Source organism: Xenopus tropicalis, chromosome 1 (assembly GCF_000004195.4).
Source record: "Xenopus tropicalis strain Nigerian chromosome 1, UCB_Xtro_10.0, whole genome shotgun sequence".
Taxonomy (NCBI): domain Eukaryota; kingdom Metazoa; phylum Chordata; class Amphibia; order Anura; family Pipidae; genus Xenopus; species Xenopus tropicalis.
The window spans coordinates 158917143-158941624 of NC_030677.2; the positions used below are offsets into that span (position 1 = coordinate 158917143).

At 40.1% G+C, this 24482-nt stretch overlaps 1 protein-coding gene across 1 annotated transcript; it reads left to right on the plus strand.

Moving 5' to 3' along the window:
• Positions 1–6753: 6753 nt before the first annotated feature.
• slc15a4 (solute carrier family 15 member 4) lies at positions 6754–24222 on the plus strand. Its single transcript, XM_002935290.5, has 8 exons — positions 6754–7627; positions 10922–11217; positions 12001–12160; positions 13490–13558; positions 16793–16961; positions 18134–18289; positions 19072–19230; positions 21385–24222. Exons 1-8 carry the CDS (start codon positions 7058–7060, stop codon positions 21516–21518), a joined length of 1713 nt encoding a protein of 570 aa, XP_002935336.2. The 5' UTR covers positions 6754–7057; the 3' UTR covers positions 21519–24222.
• The last annotated feature ends 260 nt before the right edge of the window (positions 24223–24482 follow it).

The window sequence follows — 24482 nt, forward strand, 5'->3', positions numbered from 1 at the left end:
TGAGGGCCTGGACCAGTGTTTTAGCAGTAGAGGGTCAAAGAAAGGGATTATTTTTTCAATGCTTCTTAGAAAGATGTGGCATGTTCTTGTGAGGGATGCAGTGTGGGCTAAGTAAGAAAAGGTCCAAAGTGACTCTCGGACACCTGTCATGGGGACTGAATGTAGGATGACATTTTTAACTGTAATGTTAAACAGAGTGAGGGGGTCAGGCTTAGGTGGGAATATAAGCAGTTCAGTCTTGGACATGTTAGGTTTCAGGTGGCAAACAGTCACCCAAAATGCTATGGCAATGAGAAATTGCGTGACTTTAGCCTAATTAGCAGGGCTGAGATCAGTGTCATCGGCATAAAGGTGATAGAGGAACTAAAAAATGTGATGAGGTCACTATGAGAGACAGGGCTCAAAGAAAGAAGAGATTCTACTGGGGAGATTTATCAAGACACGAATGCTCGGAGCTTGCGCGACTTTTTCGTATGCCCGTGCGACTTTTTCGTACGCTGGTGCTAAAAATTCAGGAAGGTTCTGCCGCTGTTTCCAATCGTTCGGCACGAAAATTTTGTGACTTTCGGATCGCCAATACGATATTATCTCCAAAATAAGAGGAACCTCGCACTACAGTGATTTTATTAGGGTGCACAGTGTTTAGGATTTACGGGTATAATATAGTTACATAGTTACATAGTTACATAGTTACATAGGGTTGAAAAAAGACCATTGTCCATCAAGTTCAACCCATCCGAGTAAACCCAGCACACAACCTATACTAACCAATCTATACACTCACATACATAAACTATATATATACAACCAGTAATACTAACTGTAGATATTAGTATCACAATAGCCTTGGATATTCTGCTTGTTCAAAAACTCATCCAGGCCCCTCTTAAAGGCATTAACAGAGTCTGCCATTACCACATCACTAGGAAGGGCTTTCCACAGCCTCACTGCCCTCACCGTGAAAAACCACCTACGCTGCTTAAAATGGAAGCTCTGTTCCTCTAATCTATAGGGGTGACCTCTGGTGCGCTGATTGTTTTTATGGGAAAAAAGAACATCCCCCAACTGCCTATAATCCCCTCTAATGTACTTGTACAGAGTAATCATGTCCCCTCGCAAGCGCCTCTTTTCCAGAGAAAACAACCCCAACCTCGACAGTCTAACCTCATAGCTTAAATCTTCCATCCCCTTTACCAGTTTAGTTGCACGTCTCTGCACTCTCTCCAGCTCATTAATATCCTTCTTAAGGACTGGAGCCCAAAACTGCACTGCATACTCAAGGTGAGGCCTTACCAGGGACCTATAAAGCGGCAAAAATATGTTCTCATCCCTTGAGTCAATGCCCTTTTTTATACAAGACAGCACTTTATTTGCTGTAGTAGCCACAGAATGACACTGCCTGGAATTAGACAACTTGTGATCTACAAAAACCCCTAGATCCTTCTCCATTAAGGATGCCCCCAACACACTACCATTCAGTAGATAGTTTGCGTTTATATTATTCCTACCAAAGTGCATAACTTTGCACTTGTCAACATTGAACCTCATTTTCCAGTTTGCTGCCCAGTTTTCCAATTTTGTCAAATCGCTCTGCAAAGCGGCAGCATCCTGCATGGAACTTATAGTTTTGCACAATTTAGTGTCATCAGCAAAAATAGAAACAGTACTCTCTATGCCCACCTCCAGGTCATTAATAAACAAGTTAAAAAGCAAAGGACCAAGGACTGACCCCTGCGGTACTCCACTAACCACACTGGCCCAATTAGAAAATGTTCCATTTACCACCACTCTTTGTACTCTATCCTTCAGCCAGTTTTCTATCCAATTACAAATATTATGTTCTAGGCCAATATTCCTCAATTTGATCATTAACCTTCTGTGCGGTACTGTATCAAACGCTTTAGCAAAATCTAAGTAGATGACATCAACTGCCATTCCAGCATCAAGGTTCCTGCTCACCTCCTCATAAAAGGCAACTAAATTAGTCTGGCAAGATCTGTTACGCATAAAACCATGCTGGCACAAACTAATAGTATTGTGAACTGCAATGTATTCAACTATCCTATCCCTTATTACCCCTTCCAGAAGCTTTCCTACTACTGATGTCAGACTAACAGGCCTATAGTTTTCAGGCTGAGAACGAGATCCCTTTTTAAATAACGGCACCACATTAGCAATCCGCCAGTCTCTCGGCACCATGCCAAACCTCAATGAATCCTGAAAAATTATGTGAAGAGGCTTGGCAATCACAGCGCTCAGCTCATTTAATACCCTGGGATGAATCCCATCCGGTCCTGGACCTTTGTTTACCTTTACATGTTCAAGTCTCTTTTGAATTTCCTCCTGAGTGACCCATGCGCCAGTAGCTAAATTACTAGCACTGGGTATATTAAAAGGGAAGCCTTCATTATCTGGCTCCTCAGATGTATAGACAGATGAAAAATAAGAGTTCAAGATTTCAGCTTTTTCTCCGTTCTCATCAACCAACTTACCTCCCCGTGATAATAAAGTTCCCACCCCTTCTTGCTTCATTTTTTTACTATTCACATAATTAAAAAATAATTTTGGATTCTTTTTACTCCTAGCTGCAATATCCCTTTCCATCTCTATTTTAGCTTGCCTGATAGCTTTTTTGCATGCTTTATTTGCTTCCTTGTACCTGATGAAAGTTTCCGCTGTCCCAGCTAACTTGAATGCTTTAAAAGCACGTTTTTTATTACCAACCTCGACCCTAACTCTTTTATTCAGCCGTAAGGGTTTTGCTTTGCGATGCCTCTCCTTGCTTACAAGGGGAATATACTGTTGTGTATACCTGCAAAGCAATGTTTTAAAGATGTTCCATTTTCCTTCTGTGTCTAACCCCATGAAAAGCCTTTCCCAGTTGACACATTGCAGAGATGCCCTTAAACTGGCAAAGTCTGCACGTCTAATATAACGTGTTATAGGCACGAAAAGGACAAGACTGGCACACCTCTTATTATTAAAATATAACTTTTACTTTTAATTTTAATTAAATACTTAAAATGGATAGGAAAGTGAAGAAAAGTTTAAAATGTTCGAAATCACACCTTGAAACTGTTTCAATTCTAGCTCTTACCCTCCTGGATATTGTTACTTATAAAGTATCTTTTTCTGTTGTGATTAGTTTCATTTGTATCAACAATATAAATGGTCTGCACAGTGTGACTTGCAAGAGAAATCGTAATTCATTCATCCAGGTAAGTACTAAAAACTCTTACATGGGAGATTTGAAAATAATTACACCATCCGTATAATAAACTTTTATTCACCATTCGTGTATCATGTCTTTATTTCATCGATATTTGTTTTCTACAGAGAAACAAGTGGATATTACACTTTAAACACGGGTAAGTATCGTTATGGTGCTCATGCACAGATTTAATCTCCTAACTGTTAATTCACTCTACTGATTCCTAGTGCTTCACCGAATATTGCTAAGGTTGACCCACAGTTCACCAGTATTCGATTTCCAGGATCATGTATATCTGGTCTTAATATAGTCCAGAAACGTATAAAACCCTTGTGGTTAATGTCCAATATCAAATTGGCACAGAATTATTTATAACATAATATTTGCAAGTCCCCTTTTTTTCTTTGCTCGAGGCAGAACAATTGTTAATTAGGGCCTGTTGTTTGGCTCAGCGGGATAACAATCACTAATTATGCTATCCTTTATGGCATACATTTAGCCATAAATTAATAATAACTTCGGTAATCTATTTTACCTATCAGAGAAAGGGTAAGCTTATCCAATCATTACAGCTTCCGCACTTTCCTTCAAAAGTCAAAATCGCTAGTTATACTAGCACTATTAATAGCCATTAATCAATGATTTTGTCTCTGTCCTTACTGCAGAGCGGGCAGAGGATACAAATTGTAATTGCTTACGGCTTGTCAATGTTCACATTGGTTACACACGATCAGTAATCACATTGGAACTTAATTTGTATAAAATGCTCAACATAATACATATAGAAGTAACGTTCGCATTTACTACTTCGACATCAGAGAACCGCTCGATGTGATCACATTGGGACTTAATTTATCTCAAATGCTCAGCATAGTGCATATAGAAGTAACGTTCGCATTTACTACTTCGGCATCAGAGAACTGCTCGGTGTGACCCTGAACGCTATTCCGCTTTTGCTTAATTGTTAGCTGGTATAACATGTGCCGGTGTTAGTAGTTTGCTTATGCGGCGCGTGAATTGCATTCACCTTGCTAATTCACCACAATACGATATTATCCTGACTAATACGATTTTTTCGTAAGCATTTTCGTAATATTTGCGATCTTCAGAAATTTTCGTTTCCAATCCGAATTTTTCCCATTCGGGATTTGAACTCGTGTTTTGATAAATCTGCCCCTACGACTGACCCTTGGGGCACCCCAAAAGAGAGATTAACAGGTGAATAGGTCTTGTTAAGATAGCCATACACTTTCAGATTTTAGTTTTCTTCCGATGAATGTTCACATATCGGTTGTAAATTTAAATACAACGATCTGTCCTGGCTATCAGCACTGCTACCACCACTTTGACTTGCTACACCCAATCAAACCTGCAGTTTGGCTGCTCATGTGAGCAGTAACAGGCAGATGCTATTTAAGGGCTCGTCCATACGGGAATTTCACCTTGTGCCCCGTAAAAAATAATGGATTGCGTTTGGCCTTGTGCTCCCCTGCAATGGAACAGGAGAACTCCACTGCAGGGGAATGTAGGACAAAGCGCTTGTGTGTTCGGGCCGAGTCATTTAGAACAATCACATGTAGTTTGGAGTGGTAATGGTGTGACATTGTGCCATTTTCAGCAGCAGGTCACTGGGCTATATGATGCTGCCAGTAATTCTGTACTAGGTAAATTAATGCTATGAGCCTATAGACATTAAAATGTAATTTCAAAGTGGGAACTATGCAAAGTGTCATATTCACAAAACAAACATGAAAAAAATCACATGTATAATGGCCAGGTTGTAGCAAAGTACCAGTATCTGACACACATCCTATCATTCATGAATATATGAAGTCATGCACTGTGCTTAGATGTAACAAAAATATGGCAGTATGAGTATGAACCATACCTCCCAACATTTTGAACACAGAAACAGGGACAAAAACAAATGGCGCACCCAAATTTTTGGCCACGCCCGTTTTTGTGACCACACCCCCCTAAATACCACTCCCATTTGACTACATTTGTCAGGTTATTTAAAGTTTGAACACATTTCTGGGGGTTTTGGGGTCCTGTTTTATGTGTTATTACAGTTTTGCTGAAAAGGTGAAATTGCCCTTTAAGCCGCAAGTCTCAAGAGACCTGTTCAGCTTATTAGTTACAATTGTATCTCAGTGCAGGTGACGCTAGTAAAGATTTCTGGGCTCTCTGCCAAAAAGGTACTTTTAATTAAATTTGTATCTTTTTTAGCTTTAGTGCAGGAGATCAAAGGGAAATCAGGGACTTTTCAGTAAGAATCCGGGACTTCGGGTTGAGCTGTCAAAAGAGGTACTGTCCCGCGAAAATCAGGACAGTTGGGAGGTATGATGAACACTTAAGGTATCCGAGAATCACCTTTTATTCAGAACTAATGGGGCTGCCTAGCAATATAAAGAAGCCACTATAAGAAAAATCAACCCCAAAGCAGGAAATCTGAATAAAAACACACATTATTAGTTTATAAGAAGAACAACTTAAAAAACCTACAAAATCTTTTGCGAGTCATCAAAAGTGGTCACTGTGAATAGTGAAAAAATTAGATGCACCACTCTGCTCTCCAACTTGTATAACTCCTGGATACGGGGTGGGGTAGGGGTTGTAGCTGCACCTGGGCCTAGCCCAGAGCTGTCAACCAGCCCCATGTCATGAGGGAGATATTGATCCAGTCCTGTTTGTTTTTTAGGCCTGATTTCCTCTTTACACTAAATAACATAAATTAAGCTCTCAAAAAGGTCTGGGGTTGATCATTATCTCCCTCATGACATTGGGCTAATTTACAGCTCCGCTAGCCCCACATGGGACTTGCAGTGCCCGAAACACCTAGCTGGTATTTTATTGATATGGGCAGGAAAAATAATGTTCTATGTCAATATTATGAATTGGTAGGGAGTAAGTGCAGGACCCCACCTTCATGTGCCAACACTACTTAACTTTCTGTCTAAATGACACGCAATTTAGGTGCTAGGTGGGGGTCATGCTTCTCTGCCTGGTGGTGGGGCTTACATGCTTCCCCACCTCTCATGGATACAGCCAGTGTCGGACTGGCCCACAGAGATACCAGGAAAACTCCAGGTGAGCCCAGGTGTCAGTGGGCCCTCCTGCTTCTAGCCATTTGGCCTAATTCATGGTCATCACTTATTTTTGGGACCAAACCAACTAAATATATAGAAGAATAGATTATAGTATGCAAAGATGCAAAAAAAACTAGGACAATATAGAGACTATTAAGAAGTGGATGAAAAATAGTTTGGGAGTGGGCCCATGGTCCAAGGTTTTCTGGTGGGCCCTTGGCATCCCAGTCTGACAGTGGATACAGCACTCCCAAATGCAGGCAGGGTTGTATTCACAGGGGCGGCTGAAGGTCTCTGTGCTAAAAAGAGCAGGGACAGGGACCTGCAACAATTAAAGTAATCAGAACAGCAATGTGCGAAGCGAGGGAGGATGGGATGAATTGCAATTCACACAAGTACTACAGCTGACCCCAGTATACCTATTTATTTTGTAATGTTGTGGACACTGTGTGAAGGCTAGCTAGTGTATCCAATAGGTGGCAGAGTTACAGTTGTTGTACTTAGTGACAACCAATCACCTCTCGGTACCGGCTGAAGTAGGCGGGCTCCCGAAGGAGTCACGAGTTAGTGGAAGAAGTATTGGCCGGCTAGGTACGTACAGCTTTGGATCAGCGGGATCGCTTCCGTATTCTGCCCATTGCCTAACCGGGTCTGTCCTTCTGCCAGTGAGTCCCGTTCCGGAGAGCTCCTAATCTGAGTCTGCATGTTACCCCGGGCGTGGTGAGCGTTCTCCTGTCCTCAGCCCCTGTGTGCAGAGATGGCAAGCCGTGATCCCAGCGAGAGGAGCCCGCTCCTGGGCGGCCGCTCTGAGCCCCCTGTCCCTCCTGGCTCCGTGTTCGCCGGTCGGGGCCTGGCCTGCGCCGCCGTGCTGCTTTCGGAGCTCTTGGAGCGGGTGGCCTTCTACGGCATCACTTCCAACCTCGTCCTTTTCCTCAATGGGCAGATCTTCGGGTGGGAAGGGACCCAGGCCAGCCAGGCTCTCTTACTGTTTATGGGGATCACTTACCTGGTGTCGCCCTTTGCTGGCTGGCTGGCAGATGCCCTGTTAGGGCGCTTCTTCATCATTCTCGGCAGCATGGTGCTGTACCTGCTGGGCATGCTGCTTTTCCCTATGATCTCCTATTCGGGGACCCGCACTGCTTTCTGTGGGGACATTCCGTGGGCTCGTATAGATAACTGTAGCAGGAGCAACACCTCTAGCAGCCCCGATACCTGCCTGGATCCGAGCCGGAGATACTGCGCCCCGGCGGTCTTCCTAGGGCTCATCATTGTGGGGCTGGGAGTGGGCTCGGTGAAGGCCAATATCACACCGTTTGGAGCTGATCAGGTATAGTCTTTATTATTAACCATCTTGCACGTTCTTTTCTGGCCTTGTCTGTTCTTGTTTTTTTTATATTTAATGTTGCACTACATTTCCCAGCATGCACAAAGCTTTAGAGAGCTGTAGTTTCGCACTAACAGGCAAAGGACCTAGTTTAACATCTCATTCTAATGGTGGAGATAAAAAGTATCTTAAGGGTACAGTGGTTATTTGTAAAAGTGCCTGCTGGTACATGCCATTTTAGATGGTAGCACTTAAGTCATTGCTTCAAACAGTTTAACGGCAGGCCTGGCACCAGTAATTCAAGTACACAGATGCCCAAAAAGCCCCCTCCAGTCCAAAAAAAAGTTACTGTCTATGGCAACTAATAGCAGCCCCTAAGGCATTTGCCAGAATCCACAGGTTGCCAGCCCAGCCTGTATTAGGGTGAAGACACACAGAGCTACTAGTAGCAGTTACTAGTCGTTGCTACTAAAATAGACAATGCTGATCATTAACTGATAACTGTCTCTACATGTGTTTTAGCAGAGGCAATTTTCAGAATTGTCTATGGCAGGGTATTTTCTGGAGTTTAGTAGCCGTGAAAAAGTAGCTGCTACCAGTAGCCCTGTGTGTCTTCACCCTAAGGGCTCTGGCACACGGGGAGATTAGTCGCCCGTGACAAAACTCCCTGTTCGCGGGCGACTAATCTCCCCGAGTTGCCTTCCCCTGCTTGTAAGTCGCCGGCGGGATGGCACACGCGGCGGCGCGATTTCCCGAAATCGACGAAAAAGACTCGCGATGAGTCTTAGTCGCCCGCGAACAGGGAGTTTTGTCACGGGCGACTAATCTCCCTGTGTGCCAGAGCCCTAAAGAGCAAATAAAGTTGGTATTCTTACAGTGCCTTTCATGGCATAGAGCTGCTTTACCAAGTGCCAAAAGTATGAGCCTATAAGTATAGAAAGCTGGCCACACCACTCAACCAACTCTGACCTCTTCCACCACATTATTCTGCATTGGCACTTTCTCCATGTCTTCCTTCATGGCCAGGAGAGAAAGGTGATGCACATGTGCAATACTGGCCGGCACTCCAGACTGGGCACCTGGCATATAATGTGCCACAGCAATACTTATTAAACTCTAAAGGTAATTTTAAGGGATGGGGTGAGCTCTCTGCCTTAAGTGGCACTAAGCTGCTGCCTGTGACAAGAGGCACTATTCCATGCCAACAACCGACGTATTCCGCTTTCTCATAGACTGTTGTTTCCTTTACAGCCAGTACTTAGGTCTATGTGAAAACTAAGGAAAAACTCCTTTAGTGAAGTAGGCTGTAAGTGACCTCTACCCTCAAAGTTAATAGATCTATAAACAGTTCTACAATGGTATTTCATTTGTCCACATTGCAATAATGGGGGCAGTTCAAGGCCAGAAAAACATTATACCTAACAACCTAAAGGGATAGCAAATAATGTAGCAGTGCTGGGATGGCACTTTATTTTTATAAAGCATTGTGTTTTAGAGCAGTGGTTCTCAACCTTCTTAATGCGACCCTTTAATACAGTTCCTCATGTTGTGGTTACCCCCAACCATAAAATTATTCCTAACACCATCAGAAATATGTGTTTTCCGATGGTCTTAGGCGACTCCTGTGAAAGGGTCATTCGACCCACAGGTTGAGAACCGCTGTTTTAGAGATTAGCCAAAAATACAATATCATGCCTCCTTTCTAGGCCAATAAAATACTGACACCCGACCTTCATAAACTGATCTATGCAGTAACATCGGCAATCCCCCTAGTCAATAAACACAAGGAAGGCCTAGACTGGTGATCTGTGGATTGTGGCAAATGTCAGAAGGGCTTATGTAAAATGCCATAAACAGTCGCTATGTAATGGGCTGGTGTGGGGTTGTTTGGGCCTCTGTGTACTTGAAATGCCAGGGCTTATTTTAAATTCCAGTCCAGGCCTGCTACCCACTATTCTCTTGGAACAGTATAGTGCAGTTTAAATGTTGAGTGGAATTGGATCAGTGGTCTTGGGGAGTTACTGTAGAGTGGGACAGTCTCTACCTATAGTCCTACATAAGGCCCAAAGTGTTCCTTGCTGCTGGATGGCACCAGGCCCTGCTCACTGGGCTTACCTTCATTCACATATTTAGTGAATGCTTTGTGGTACAGTTTGTGGCACAAAGCCATTTAGTGAATGGGCTGGGGGTAATGTTTAGGCAGGCTGCTCACACAGCATCTCCATCCCTGCTGGAGCAGATTACACAGCCACAGGGGACATTGTTTGGATCTTTTTACCTGTACTTATCTTATGTGGAAAAAAGAAAGAAACATGTTATGTATGGTTCCCCCTCTGAACTTTTTTGAACCCTGGATATATGTATGGGATAAAGCCACACTGCTGTATTACCATAGCACATGATAGTGACTAAGGGATTTCAGTCATGAGATGCTGTACTAATTTGGTGTCTGTTAGTTATGAAAGGGTAGCTATTCACTGTGAATGCTATTTTTAGTTGTCTCTTTTCTTAATTTTTATTTTAGGTCAGTAATGATTTTGTTTAGTATATTACAATATGTTTCATTGAGTCAGAATTTCCATTTTACAGAGGAAAATAACACACAATATCATTATTTCATCCCATCACAAATAACAGATGACACAATAGGGAAATATGGCAAATTCTGGGGCGACAAAGAAGACTAAATAGAGCAAGTAGGGGGGAGTTTTTAAATGAAGTATCCTAAGTAAATAATAGCATTGCATGTTATAGAAATTCTTCCGTATCTTGCTTTGTGGGGTCAGCTGGAGCAGAACTTGTTGGGTTGCGCTGTCCATCAGTGGTTTTAAGCAACTGTAACACCAAAAAACGAAAGTGTATTAAAGTAATTAAAATATAATGAACTGGTAAAAGCTTTAGAAACACTACTACAGTTTATTTAAACAAAGCTGCTGTGTAACCATGGGGGCAGCCATATATATTGAAATAGGGCTAAATGGCATAGGTTACATAGCAGATAACAAATAAGTGCTGTAAAACATCATTGTATTCTACAGAGCTTATCTGTTATCTCCTATGTAACCTGTGACTTTTCTCCCTTTTTCCAACTTAAATAGCTACCCCCAAGGCTACTCAGCAGCTTATTTTTATAAACTATATTAGTGTTTCTGAAGCAAGCAGTTTCAGCAGTGCAGGTCAGCAGTACATTATATTTTTATCACTTGTTTTTTGGTGTTCCTTTAAGGAGAGCCCCCTTTTTTTAACCTTGATTATTTTTTGATTGTTTGTTTATGTGATGGGTTATCTTTTCTATAGGTGAAAGACCGAGGACCAGAAGCAACACGGAGATTTTTCAACTGGTTCTACTGGAGTATTAACCTGGGTGCCATTATATCTCTTGGCGGAATTGCATATGTCCAGCAGAATGTAGATTTCCTCACTGGATACATCATTCCAACAGTGTGTATCGGTGTTTCCTTTTTAGTTTTTTTATGTGGAAAAACGGTGTTTGTTACCAAACCAGCCGATGGCAGTGCCTTCACTGATATGGTCAAGATTCTGGCCTACTCCTGCTGCGCACGGAAGCATAGAAGAGAAAACACTAGACACGTGTATGTAAGAGCTGGATATTGTATTTTTTAAGTTTCAATTTTACAGAAAAAAAAAATGTGAGTAGTCATTACTGAAAAATCAATACAGGGAAGTGAATCACCCTTCCAGGTTCCCCCAGAACATCAATGTGGATAATTGTATAGTAACCAAGTCAGTTTTACTACAACAGTGCATGTGTATAAGCAATGTGCTTGTGGCGCATGCGTCCAAATTTCCCCCTAGTATCTCACATGGTCGGTCTGCTTCTTTATGCCTGAGGCTAAGCTAAATTAAGGAAGTGCTGCAGAACATTAATATAATGGTTTCAGCTATGACTAAAGTCCTTTTTATAAGTAAAGGGAGAATGGTTGGTCAGTTTCTTATCTGATTAAACATCAGATCTGTTTAGAATAAAACATTTTAAAATCCACACTTTGCAGTGATTTGGTTAAAGCAAAGATGTTCTCATCCCCAGGATAAAATATATTTTGCCTGTAGCTTAGAGTACCACTTTGTTCCTTTAAAGGAAAATAACCCCCCTATCCCCCCCCCCCCCTTACCTGATCTTTAAAAGGAGAATTATGCAGATAGTTGTCTTTTTTCCAGTCGTCTTTAGCATCAACTTACACTTGACACCACAGTGCATTTTTTTCTGGGGAAAAAAGTGCCTAAAACATTGGCACTCCAACCCTTCCCCCAATAAATTTAGCTTTTCTGTAGATTGGTAAAAATTGGATATTTTTAAAATATAAAACTGCATGTTTAGATATTTTAACATATATATATTTAATATCTCTCAACAGCCAGAATAATCAACAAAGGCATAAACAAAGCAGGTTGGATTTTGCAAAGGCTTCGCGTGGTGGACCATTTAGGGAAGATAAAGTAGAAGATGTCAAATCCCTTGTAAAAATTATCCCAGTATTCTTGGCACTTATTCCATATTGGACTGTGTATTTTCAGGTTTGTTTTTCTATTTAAACATAGCATTTGCAATGACAACGGGGGAAGAGAAAGCATGCTGTTCAAATCTCTTACCACAAGGCACTTCATTCCTGTATATTTATTTATTTATTACAGTGTTGTATAGCACTGTGTATCTTAGTAGCGCTATATAAAGTTATACATACGCAAATGTTTGCCTTAGGCCTATTGAACGTAATGGTTTGTCCACTATTGATTTCAGCCAGATTGCAGCGGCAGACTATGTTCTATAGTCTTTAGGATCAAAAAGTATCCTGTGGTCATGAGCCTTCAGCTACCAATAGTACATTTTATTTAATAGGATTTTATTGTCTACAGAAATAGTTAATTACAATAGATCAACATGTATGAAACGTATGGTATTTTCCATGAAGCTCATATTCTGGGGCATATGGGGAGTCAGTAAAATGGCTAAAAAACCCCAGTCCACTTGTCACTGTTTCCCACAGAACTATAGTAAATGCATTGTCTAAAACAGACATAGTTGTGACAGGCAGACCTCTGCCTGTGACTTGCATGTGTGCTTTAGGCACTGCGTTTTCCTGTATTTCTCTGTGGGAAGTAATAATAGATGGATTAGACTGCCCTGTTTGCTAATAGACTTGCAGTGAGCTGTTGTGAAAAGAATGATTTGCAAAGATTTTTACTGAAAGCTGAGAGCTAAGCCTCAAACTTGTAGCTGGTTTTCATGCAAGAGGGCTAATAGTACCTGGGTCTGCCCCACTGAAGAATGACTTGCTGGTTGGTTCTGAGTGGACTGATTCAGACATATTAATTTCCTTCTCTGTCTTGGCATAGCATGTTGAAGGCTACAGGAAAGGAACTCAAGAGAAAATTGGTTACACCGGACTTAATTTAAACCTAGATATATATTAAGTCCTGTCACTGTATAGAAACTCTATTTTAAAGGTCACTGTGGACTTTAAAGTTCACTATGGACATGTTTTATTACTATCATTAGAGGCATGACACATGCGGTGCTTTCTGGGGAAAAAGTGTGTAACGGGTTGACAAGAATTGTCTCAAACTGCTCATTATAATTTTTGGAAATCACTGGGGCTTTGGTTGGTTTATTGTATAATTATAACCTCAAAATGCAGGGCTCCACATTGATATTTATATATGCGTGTTTAATACAGCCATTTACATTTTCTACAATTGAAAGCAGTCTAGGCACTGCCTATTTATGGTCAAAACAGGGCTGAATGATGAAAAAATAACAAGAAACATTAGCCAATAAAAAAGATGCTTATTGCTACTTTCAACTTCATAAAGTTGAAGATTAACTTCTATTTTTTTTCCCAATAGATGCAAACTACATATGTACTTCAAAGTCTTCATTTGAAAATACCACCAATCTTCAATAACAATCATACGGTATGCAATTAAAAACATTTTTTTCTTAATATGCAGTTACAAGGGGTCACTGAATGTTCCTGCGTGTTTTGAATTTTTTATTAGATACATATTATCAGAGCATAAATTTCTGGCAAGGAGGATGATACTTTAGGCTAGTGCCACGCAGGTGCTGATTCCCAGACTGTGGAAAAATGCGGATACTATTCTTCTGGGTGCAGGCAAGGTAGGAGTCCTTGGGGCTGATTCTCGGCCTGCATTTTTCCACAGTTTCTGTATCGTAAAAATCCTGAAGATGTTTACTTAAGTTATATAAATTCTTGGCTTTGTCAGACAGTAGCCTAAAGTTGGCCATACACGTTCAGATTTAAGTCTTCTTCCGATGAGCGTTCAGATATCGGTCGTACATTTAAATGCAATGATCTAAGACTAAAGGCCCCCATACACGGACCGACTATAGCTGCCGATATCGGTCCCTTGGACCGATTCGGCAGCTAATCGACCCGTGTATGGGCAGAACAGAGCGGCCTGGCCGACCGATACCTGGCCTGAAATTGGCCAGATCTCGATCGGGCAGGTTAGAAAATCCAGTCGGATCGGGGACCGCATCGGCTCGTTGATGCGGTCCCCGAACCGACTGCCCCATAACCTCAAATGTAATCCGATCGTTTGGCCCCAGGGCCAAACGATCGGATTATTTTTTTTTTAGTCCCTTGCTACCCGATATCGCCCACCCATAGGTGGGGATATCGGGTGAAGATCCGCTCGCTTGGCGACATCGCCAAGCGAGCGGATCTTATAGTGTATGGGCACCTTTACATTCAGACTGAAATTGTAGGATGAAGCCCTAAAAATATGTTCTGAACATGAAATAGTTGGCATGCACCAATTGTGCGAAAGTGACTTCCTTGAAATGCATTGTAGGTCCCCCCAAGGATATTGTCAGATACACAATACATGCGCAGATTTTATCGTTGTATGACCAAAATTTTCTAACCTGTCTGATCAACTAAACGACCGAACGCCATTGTACGAAAATTATCGGGGTGCTAATTTTCAGCCCACACTTGGTCCGCAAATCATATGCTTACTTAAGTTCATGTAATTTCATGGCGTGTATGGCCAGCTTAAAACAATTCAATGAAATAACAAATGAATTAACCAAACCAACCATAACAGTAGGAATATAAACTGAATGCAGTTCTTAAATTAATATAATCATAGCTTACATGGGAATAGTTTTGAGCCAGGTGTGTAAAACATATGTATGTTTATACATATATAACATATGTAACATATATATGTGCATATATACCTGTAGAATGTTCTGTGCTGATGAATTCTATGTATTTTATGATCTACTTTGCTCACCTACTATTCGTGGCCAGCTGCCTGATAAGCATATTTACTTTGTGCAGTGTTTGTATAGCAGGGACTGAAACATGAGAAGAGCTAAAAATCCCTCTGCCTGCTATACTTTAGTTTGGCTTACTCTTGTGCGTTGATGTGGCAATAATGATGAGATCATTGAATAGTTAAATATAAACTGTAGCTGTATGTTGATTTTGCGGAAATAGAAACTTAAAACCTGAAAGTATCTCATTGAGATTAGGCTCCATTTTAAAAAAGGCTCTTTCTGTAAATGAAACTTGGTGAGCAGTTTAATTTCACATACGCAGTCACATGTAGAGAGTTCCTCTTTCACAGTGCTGGGGAAGTCTGTTCTGATATTATGGTCTGTTGGGATGTCCCTACTGGCTTCTTCTGTACTAAAATTGAAGTTCAGTTAAAAAAAAAAAAACAAAACAGTAAAATGTAGATATTCATAACCAAAGTAACTGCAGGCTCTTGTAAAAGCATTATCACTGGCAAGAGTGGGTGTTCTGTAGTTACAAACCGTAACATTTTAAATTACGGTCTGCTAACACCCCAAACTTATCTGTAAATAATCATACTGAACACTTGCCCTTGTCACCTGTGTTTTTCTCTGACATGACTTCTGCCATTATTGCTAAAACTGTGATTTTAGGCTTTGGGGCCAAGGCAAAAGCCTAATAGACTGCAGACACTGTTTACATTGGTTCTGTAGCTTATCAGGTCCTTTTCCTTCACCACCAATTTATCCGTCACTGCTCTGGCTGCAGTATAATAAAGCATGTCAGAGGCAAGTGATATGGCTGGATCGTGAGCCAAGAGTTTTTCAAGCAATCTCTTTAGGGACATGTGTGTGTCACAAACAGCTAATGCTCTGTTGTTTCTGTTTTATGGCCCTACCAGTAGTGTTCTAGCTCCCTCTTTTTTGTTTTCTCTCCTTCTGTACGTTTTTTTTTTTTTTTTTTTTTTGAATACCTAAAATTGCCAACACACACTAATGTCTCTATGTAATGGAAGGTATGGAGTATATTTGAAACCAGAATAAAGGTGGTCATGCACTATAAGATCATTATGCCCACCTAAGGTGGGTGATACCGTTCTAATGCGATCGTTCAGCCCTAGGGTTGAATGATCTTGTTAGAGTGAGGGATATATGAGCTGTCAGAGCAAGGACCACATCAATGAGCTGATGAGGTGAATGATCTGACGGAAAAAGAAAGCCTGCCTGAACAAAATCTGGATGATTTTCATCCAGATATCTGTCAGGTAGGCCTGTCGGAGGGCCCCATACACAAGCAGATAAACTGGAAAATTGATCTTTAAAAAAACCCAAAGTGGCAGCTTAAATCTGATTGGGTATGGCCACCTTAATGCCTGCATTTGTCTATGTTCCAAAACATAATATAGTATATTTCCATTCCACGCCTCATGTTTTTCGGATTCAGAAAGCATTAAATTTACTTGCACATTTTTCCCACTTTTTTCCCTACTTACTGCTGACAATTTCTTAGCAATGTCAGTTCACATATTGCAGATAACTTTGGTTACAGAGTAATAAAAGTGTTAACATAAGGGCTCTGGCACACGGGGAGATTAGTTGCCCGCGGCAAAACTCCCTGTTCGCGGGCGACTAATCTCCCCGAGTTGCCTACCCCTGCCATCCCACCGGCAAACATGTAAGTCGCTGGCGGGATGGCAGACGCAGGGGTAGGCTACTCGGGGAGATTAGTCGCCCGCGAACAGGGAGTTTTGCCGCGGGCGACTAATCTCCCCATGTGCCAGAGCCCTAAAAGTTCTTTAGCAATCTCCTGATTGTAGTGTCTGATGAAACATGATTACTTAAAATTTACATTTCTGTTAAATGTTAAACCTTTGTTGCAGCTCCCAGCAGCATGGCTCACCATGTTTGATGCAGTGCTCATTCTGATCCTCATACCACTCAAAGATAAGATGGTGGATCCCTTTTTGAAAAAGAGAGGCCTTTTGCCGTCGCCCCTTAAACGGATTGCTGTTGGGATGTTCTTTGTGATGTGTTCAGTACTAGCTGCAGGTAAACCATATTCACTTGATGTTCACACCAGCAGAACCCAGTGTTGGACTGAGATATATTGGGTCCCCCAAAGAGTTTGGTGTGAGAGGACCCCCATCAAATCATAAACGTAATCCCTGAGAGTTAAGCATGTGCTTTGATAATGGTTTCTTACCCTTCTTACCCTTGCAAAGCCTTTACTAAACCTTGTTATTTTACCCTTTCATTAAAGATTGCTTTTTTCCACCTTTTTTTTTACCTCTAATTATCCTTCTCACTCCTCCATATTTTTCTACTTCCATTTTCTTGTTCTATTCCCATTTCTCTGCCTTACTATTGGGCTGTTTCTTCCCTTTTCTCTACTTTTCCCATTTTCATTTCTGCTTTCACATTTATTTTTCTGGGGAAATATTTTAATATCTGAACACATGAGAGGCTTGAAGGATGCTGCTTAAAACCTGTGTTCTGTGTTGCTTTTAAGTTCATCTGTTTTAACCAATCCCTGTGTGGCTGAGCAGGGCCTTGAACTCTGATAGATAGTAGAAAATAGTAAAACAATTGTCATCTGTGGACTGGCAGCAACAGATTAGAAGGGCATTGTACTGCATAAATCAGCACCCAAGGTATGCCGGTGGCATAAGAATGCTCCATTGCTCCAAGCCTTGAGACTTGGGTCCTTTGTTATGGGAATCAAGCATCTGCCAGGGGCCCATAATCAGTTTGGAAAACTTTGCTGCTGATAGGCTAAGGTGAATATGTCAAGCTTGGTTGCTGTTATTGCATAACCTCTTTGAGTGTATTTATAAAACTGTGTTAAAAAAAAAATTACATAACTTATTGCCATGTAAAATCCTGCATATTTAGCGTGTATTGATTTAAACCTATTCACTTTGGTGTAAAATTCCGGCTCAAAAAGTAGCAGCAAGTTAGAATATGCTTTGTAAAATATACACCCAGTCCTAAGGTGGTATAAAATAAAGGCATAAAATACTGCAGTCTAGTGACATAAAAGGAAATGTGCAACTTTATAAATAAAACAACCAATTCTTTTTAAATACACCATTTATTTTTAAATAGAGAATGATCTTGCTGCCCCTTGTTGTCTGCCTCCTTCAGTAATTTCAAAGTGATTTAATTTTGTGCAGGAGAACTGTTTATTGTAGTGGTAACTGTTTATATTAATCATAACTCAGGTATTTTGGAAAGTAAAAGGTTGGAGATTGTAAAGAATGATAAGATCCAACAGCAAATTGGAGGTGTGACTTACTACGCTGCCAATCTGGCTGTATGGTGGCAGTTACCTCAGTACATTCTCATTGGAATCAGCGAGATATTTGCAAGTATTGCAGGTAAGTAATTTTCAGTGCTTGTTGTTTTATTTTATTTGTATAGAATCTTTTTAGATAAAAAGAGAACTATCTGATATATACTTTATTTTATTAAATGTCAGTCTAAAACACGTTGCTGTAAGGGTCTGGCAACATTTACAGTCAATTAACATTCATTCTTATAGCCATTAATTTATCCTCTTAGCAAATATGTTTGCATATCCCATAATGCTCCCATTAGTGTTCTTTACAGAATTCTTTTCATATTAATTCTCTTAACATAACTTGAGAAGCGAGCAACAAGAAAAGTTAATGATGTGAAATAACCAGGAAAATAATGCTATCACTTATGTAATAGTAGCATTTAAAAATGTTCCAATATTTCCTGTAAATCTCCACATTTACAACTCTGCCTATTTTTGTTGCAAGTTAGCTTTTGTTCCATATAAACATATCCTATTTGAACATCATCAGAATCTACCTTTAGGGGCATATTTATTATGCTGTGTAAAAAATGGCGAGAAAATTCGCCACACATCGCCAGTCTTCGCCGTGTAAAATCGGCGTAATTGTTTTACGCGTTTTTTCTTCCACCGAAACTTATGGAAAATAATGGCGTAATATCCGGCGTTCAGATGCCAATCTTTTCCATTTATTTTACACAGCTTTTTACTCCGTTTTTTCGGCGAATTAGTTTTACACAGCATAATAAATACTCCCCTTAGAGTAATACACTAGTCGAGTGAGTTTAGAGGACATTAATTAAACTCAGTGACCTTAAACTTGATATTGGATTTCAATAGGTCTGGAATTTGCATACTCAGCAGCTCCAAAATCCATGCAGAGTGCAATCATGGGGTTATTCTTTTTCTTTTCTGGAATTGGATCTTTTGTTGGATCTGGACTTCTTGCCCTTGTGTCTATTCCACAAATTGGATGGATGAGCAATCACTCTGATCTAGGTGAGTTTTTTCAATTTCATGGCTCTGGGCCATACCTGTTTGCCCTGTTTAGTGCAAGAAATAACAAAAAATCATAGATTATTGATTAAAACGATAGGCAAAATTTGAATCTGTCCCTGTGTGTCCAGTGTTTTACATTATCATTGTAGGCCATGAGTTCTCCTGCAGGGCAGGTAGAAATTCTGAAGTTTAACACAAAAACACAACTGAAATATATCTATACTGAAGTAAGACAAAATAAGTAGTTGAGAGAGAGAACAAATGGATATAAAATATAAGAATATAAGTAGCTACTAAAGATGGCCACACATTGTGGATCTTTCCCCAATGTCCATCTTGAGGTGAGCAATATTTGGATGATCTAATTAGATCACATTGGCAGTAAATGCAGGCCATTGGGGAGGGGTCTGCGTGAACGAACCAATGCTGTCTTTGCCCAAATGGGAATTTTAAAATCACAAGATCAGTTTCAGACAGATATCTGTCGAATGCTGTTGAAAGGCCCCTTACACAGGCCAATAAGCTGCCGTCTTCCAGACTTGGTTCAGATGGGCCAAACTAGCAGTTTTTATTGTCCGTTTATGGCCACCTTTAAAGGGGTTGTTCACCTTTTGAGTTTACTTTTGGTATGATGTAGAGAGTCATTTTCTGAGACAGTTTGCAATTGGTCATCATTTTGTATTTTAAATTTTTTAGTAATTTCATTTTCAGTTCATAAGCTCTCCAGTTTGGACTTTCAGCAGTTATTTGGTTGCTAGGGCCCAGGTTACCATAGAAACCATGGAGTGGTTTGGATGAGATACTGTTACGTGAATAGGAGAGGACCTGAATAGAAAAGAAATTTACAAAAAGTAACAATAAAACTGTAGGTTCGCAGAGCAATAGTTTTCTGGCTGCTGGTGTCAGTGGCCTCCATTTGAAAGCAGCAAAGAGTTGGAAGAAGAAGGCAAATAATTCAAAAACTATAACAAATAATGAAGACCAACTGAAAAGTTGCTTAGAATTGGTCATTTCATAGCATGCTTAAAGTTAGCTTAAAGGTGGACCACCCCTTTTAAGACAAAGTTGCTCAGTGTTTTTATATAAGCCCTGTAAATGTTAAATAACCTGTAGACAGGTCTTCTGCCTATTCTGCCATGGTGTAGATCTCCTGCACAGCAATGGGATGGATACAAATAGAAATGCTATTATAATAAATTTTACTGTATAGTATATATTTTGTTCATGGCCAGATATTGGCTACTGACTCGGTTGCTCTTGTCTAATATATCCAATGGATCCTAAAGATCTTATTTAGTCCTAAGGGCAAAGTCAGACCTGGCATATTTTTTGATTCTCTCTGACTTTGTGTTTTATAGGCAGGTGGAGAGAAGTGGAACTGATCTCATCAGCAGCGCCGTTTAAGGTCCCCATACACTATAAGATCCGCTCACTTGGCGATGTCGCCAAGCGAGCGGATCTTTACCCGATATCCCCACCTACGGGTGGGCGATATCGGGTAGCAAGTTGCTTTAAAAATAATTATCCGATCGTTTGGCCCTGGGGCCAAACGATCGGATTACATTTGTGGCCATGGGCATGCGGTCCCCGATCCAACTGGATTTTCTAACCTGGCCGATCGATATCTGGCCAATTTCAGGCCAGATATCGGTCGGCCAGGCGCTCGTTTCTGCCCATACACGGGCCGATTAGCTGCCGAATCGGTCCAAGGGACCGATATCGGCAGCTTCTATCGGCCCGTGTATGGGGGCGTTTAGCTGTACTGACAGGCACAGCTTCGGTCTGAGTGCAGCTACGTAAAGCAGAGATCGGCCCAAAAATGCCCGTGTATCTGCTCTCAGGCCGAAGCTGTGCTTGTTATTAGCAGCTCTGTGTAGCTGAACTGAGTGCGGATCTGCTTCTCTCTTCCTGTCTATAAAACACTGGTGGAAAGAAGCAGGCCATACACCAGATCTGACTTTGCCCAAATAGTCCTTTTTTTTTTTTTTTTTTTTTTTTTTTTAAAGCATTTTGTTTATGTTGAATAAAAAGTAATATAAGGAGACATTATGTTGTTGCTTTGAAGCATGAGAATCCAGGTCGCAAGCAACTAATTATATATGTTTAAACCATAGCTAAATCCATATTTTACCGTCTTTTTATTCTTTCCCTTAGGTAACATAAATGGGTGCACGCTGAACTATTATTTCTTCCTACTAGCAGCTGTTCAGGCTGCAACACTCATACTTTTCCTTATCATTTCTGTGAAATATGAACGACAGCAGTCCAGAGCTAATGGAAGAATTTAACAACATTTGTCAAGAGAAACCATTGTGGAGCAATTGTGTAGCTGAAGGCATGGCTGAAGTACTGTCCATGATAACTGCCTGAAAAGCACCAGCTCGATCTGAAACTTCAGTTTCATTGCTCTGTGTGTCCTTTAAAGCCAAAGATTTGAAGGGCTACAGACACTTTGCACTACTTTCATTCTTCAGGACAAGCCAATTTAATAAACACTGAGGGTATTTTAGGACTCCTGTTAGTATACATTAAACTAGGTTAGTTTGTATATGGCTAATATTTAGTAGTCACGTTTTTATTCGGAGATGTAAGACAAAAAGAAAAAAAAAACTCTGATCATTGACTTTACTTTTGATATCCTGTGGAAAAAAGACTTTATTAGGTCCTTATTAGGTTGCTGCAACAAGTGTTTTTGCGTGTGTTGCTGCGATCAGTGGTTTTCTGGATCCCCATATCTTGAGCCTGCTAAAAAACATGAAATATGCCCAATAGGATTGTTTTGCCACCAATATGAATTTTTGTGCAGCTTAGTTACCATGAAGTACAAGGTACTGTTTTATTACATAGCAAAAGGAAATCATTTTTAAAATGTAGAATCTGCTTAAAATGGACTGTATGGGATATGGCCTTCCCTTAATTTGAAGTGTTCTGAATAATAGGCTTCTGGATCCTGTACCTGTACCTGCCAAAATCCTTTAGAGAATCCACATGTGATTTAGTTGACCGGGCAAAAGGCATGTATTGTCATTCAGACGTGTACCATAGGCCCAGAGGTTACTACCCAAGTTCTGATGGTTTTATAATAAAGACTGAAATTAAGGTGAGCCAATTACATTTCATGTATTTTTTCTAATTTAGTTAAAAAATGCAGATTTAAAGATTCCAGAAATGGCACAGTTGGATTAAAAAAAAACTCACAATAGTCACACTAGCTGAAAAGGAGAACCATGAATAATATAGAAATTCCCCCCAAAATTTACATCAGCATTTAAAACACCGCCAGTGTTAGTCACCAGTGACACATCACACATTTATCCCTAAAAATAAAGCATTAAGAGATTTAATGTAGAAGTTCTGCACAGACAATGTTTATTTTCTGGAATTTTATATCTGCTGCATTTAGAATGTAAAGTGTTACGTGTGGTATATTATAATGGCTAGCGCGAAGTTTTGAATGAACTGTTCACATGGATTCAGATATAGGAATGTGTATGTCTTTGTATGCGTCGTGCCTTGCTTAACAGACCAGAGAACAGGTAACGTTACATATCTGTATTCTATTGAGTGCAGCTGCCCTGTACAAAGCAGTTTCTTGTTTTAATGATTACAAATGTGGATGAGACCTTTTGTTTATGCATCTTTACCCCCAAATGCCTCTTTTCTATATTGAATATCATTGAGTGGCCTTTTCCGTATTTAATGAATGTTTGATAAATAATGATTGTTCAGAAATGAATATGTCCCTACCATCAGCAATACTAATATTTAAACCTTATACTTCCTACTGCCTATTTTGCCATTTATGTGTTGATAAATGTGAGAAACCTCTTAGAAGCTATTGGTCTTCTTCATTTTGAGTCAGAGATAAAGAATATGTTATTTTCCTGGATATCCACTTCATTTGCAAGGATGAATCTTGAACTGTAGTATCTTGAAGTAGAGTGCTGATAAACACTTGAAATTAGAGTGGATCTTTTCTCTCTATACAGGACACATGTCTTATATTGCATTCTGCTCACAGCCAGACCTCACTACTGTATGTTCAGGCACTTGTTACACAATGTGCTTTGCATTGCTTATACTAAAGGCGTGCTGGATTTGTTCAATTTAAATAGATGGTATTGTGGGAAATGTTCCATGATGGATAACACTATAGCATAACACATTTCACATTTTTTGGCAGTTTCTCTTAATTTAAACCCCTTTAACTTTTAGTATCATTTAGAGAGTGCAATTTTGAGAGAATCTGTATTTATTCTTCATTTTTTAATATTTGCACTTTTAAAAATTCAGCAGCTCTTTAGTTTGGACTTTTACAAGCTATCTGTTTGCTAGGATTCAGTTTAACCTAGCAACCAGGCAGAGGTTTGAAAGAGACATGTATATGAATAGAGTGGGGGCCTAAATTTGAAAGATAAGTACCGGTAATAAAAACCAACAATGACAGTAACATTAGTGACCCCCATTTGAAAGGTGAAAAGAGTCAGAATAAAAAAATCAATAAAAAAAAAAAAACTAAGACCACCTGAACAGTTCCTACAAATAGGCCATTCTGTAACACACTGAAAGTTAACTTGAAGGTGAACAACCTCTTCAAAAAGACCTGACATGTTCTTATTTTTGCAAATAGGGGAAGCTCTTGTTATTCAGTGAGTGCCTTGAGTGCAGTCCCCAGACATCAAATGTAGGACTTTATACGGCTTATCTGTGTCTTATCTGCTGCCACTTTGGAGTAGACCATAGCTCAATGAGATTAACTTGTGATTTGTGTGTGTGTATATGTATGTCATTTTATTACATTGCCAATCTTTTCTATGGTACTAGATCTGCTGAAGCTTTGTTTGCACAGAATAATGTACAGTTGCCTAAAATGCATATTTTATTGCAGGAAATTTGTTTTGTTTTTTTTTTGCTTTTTGTATAGTGTTGTGTTTTTTTCATATTGTTATACATTTGTTTTAAGTTTAGAAATAAACAGTTTGTTAAAAAGGTTGTGCTGTCTGATCCGATTGCATTAGGAAAAAAAGGAACATGGAAATTCAATATAGACTACTGATGAGTGAATTTTTAGGCAGGCATGGTTTCACAGCGAATTTCTGAATTTGGCCATTGGCGAATTGTTTAGTGAAACTTCTGTGAAAATTTGCTGTGGCAAAAATCGCTGCACACAGCAAAATTTTGATGCGCGCCAAATTGGCGCTGTTGCATCAAAATTGGGCGTGTCAAAAAAAGCTCGGGCGACAAAAAAATTG

Excerpts from the sequence above, each read along its gene's own strand:
- slc15a4 (XM_002935290.5), top strand. The coding sequence starts at position 7,058 with ATGGCAAGCCGTGATCCCAGCGAGAGGAGCCCGCTCCTGGGCGGCCGC. Across the intron at positions 7,628-10,921 it reads CACCGTTTGGAGCTGATCAG|GTGAAAGACCGAGGACCAGA; the intron begins GTATAGTCTTTA and ends TCTTTTCTATAG. Across the intron at positions 11,218-12,000 it reads AGAGAAAACACTAGACACGT|CCAGAATAATCAACAAAGGC; the intron begins GTATGTAAGAGC and ends ATCTCTCAACAG.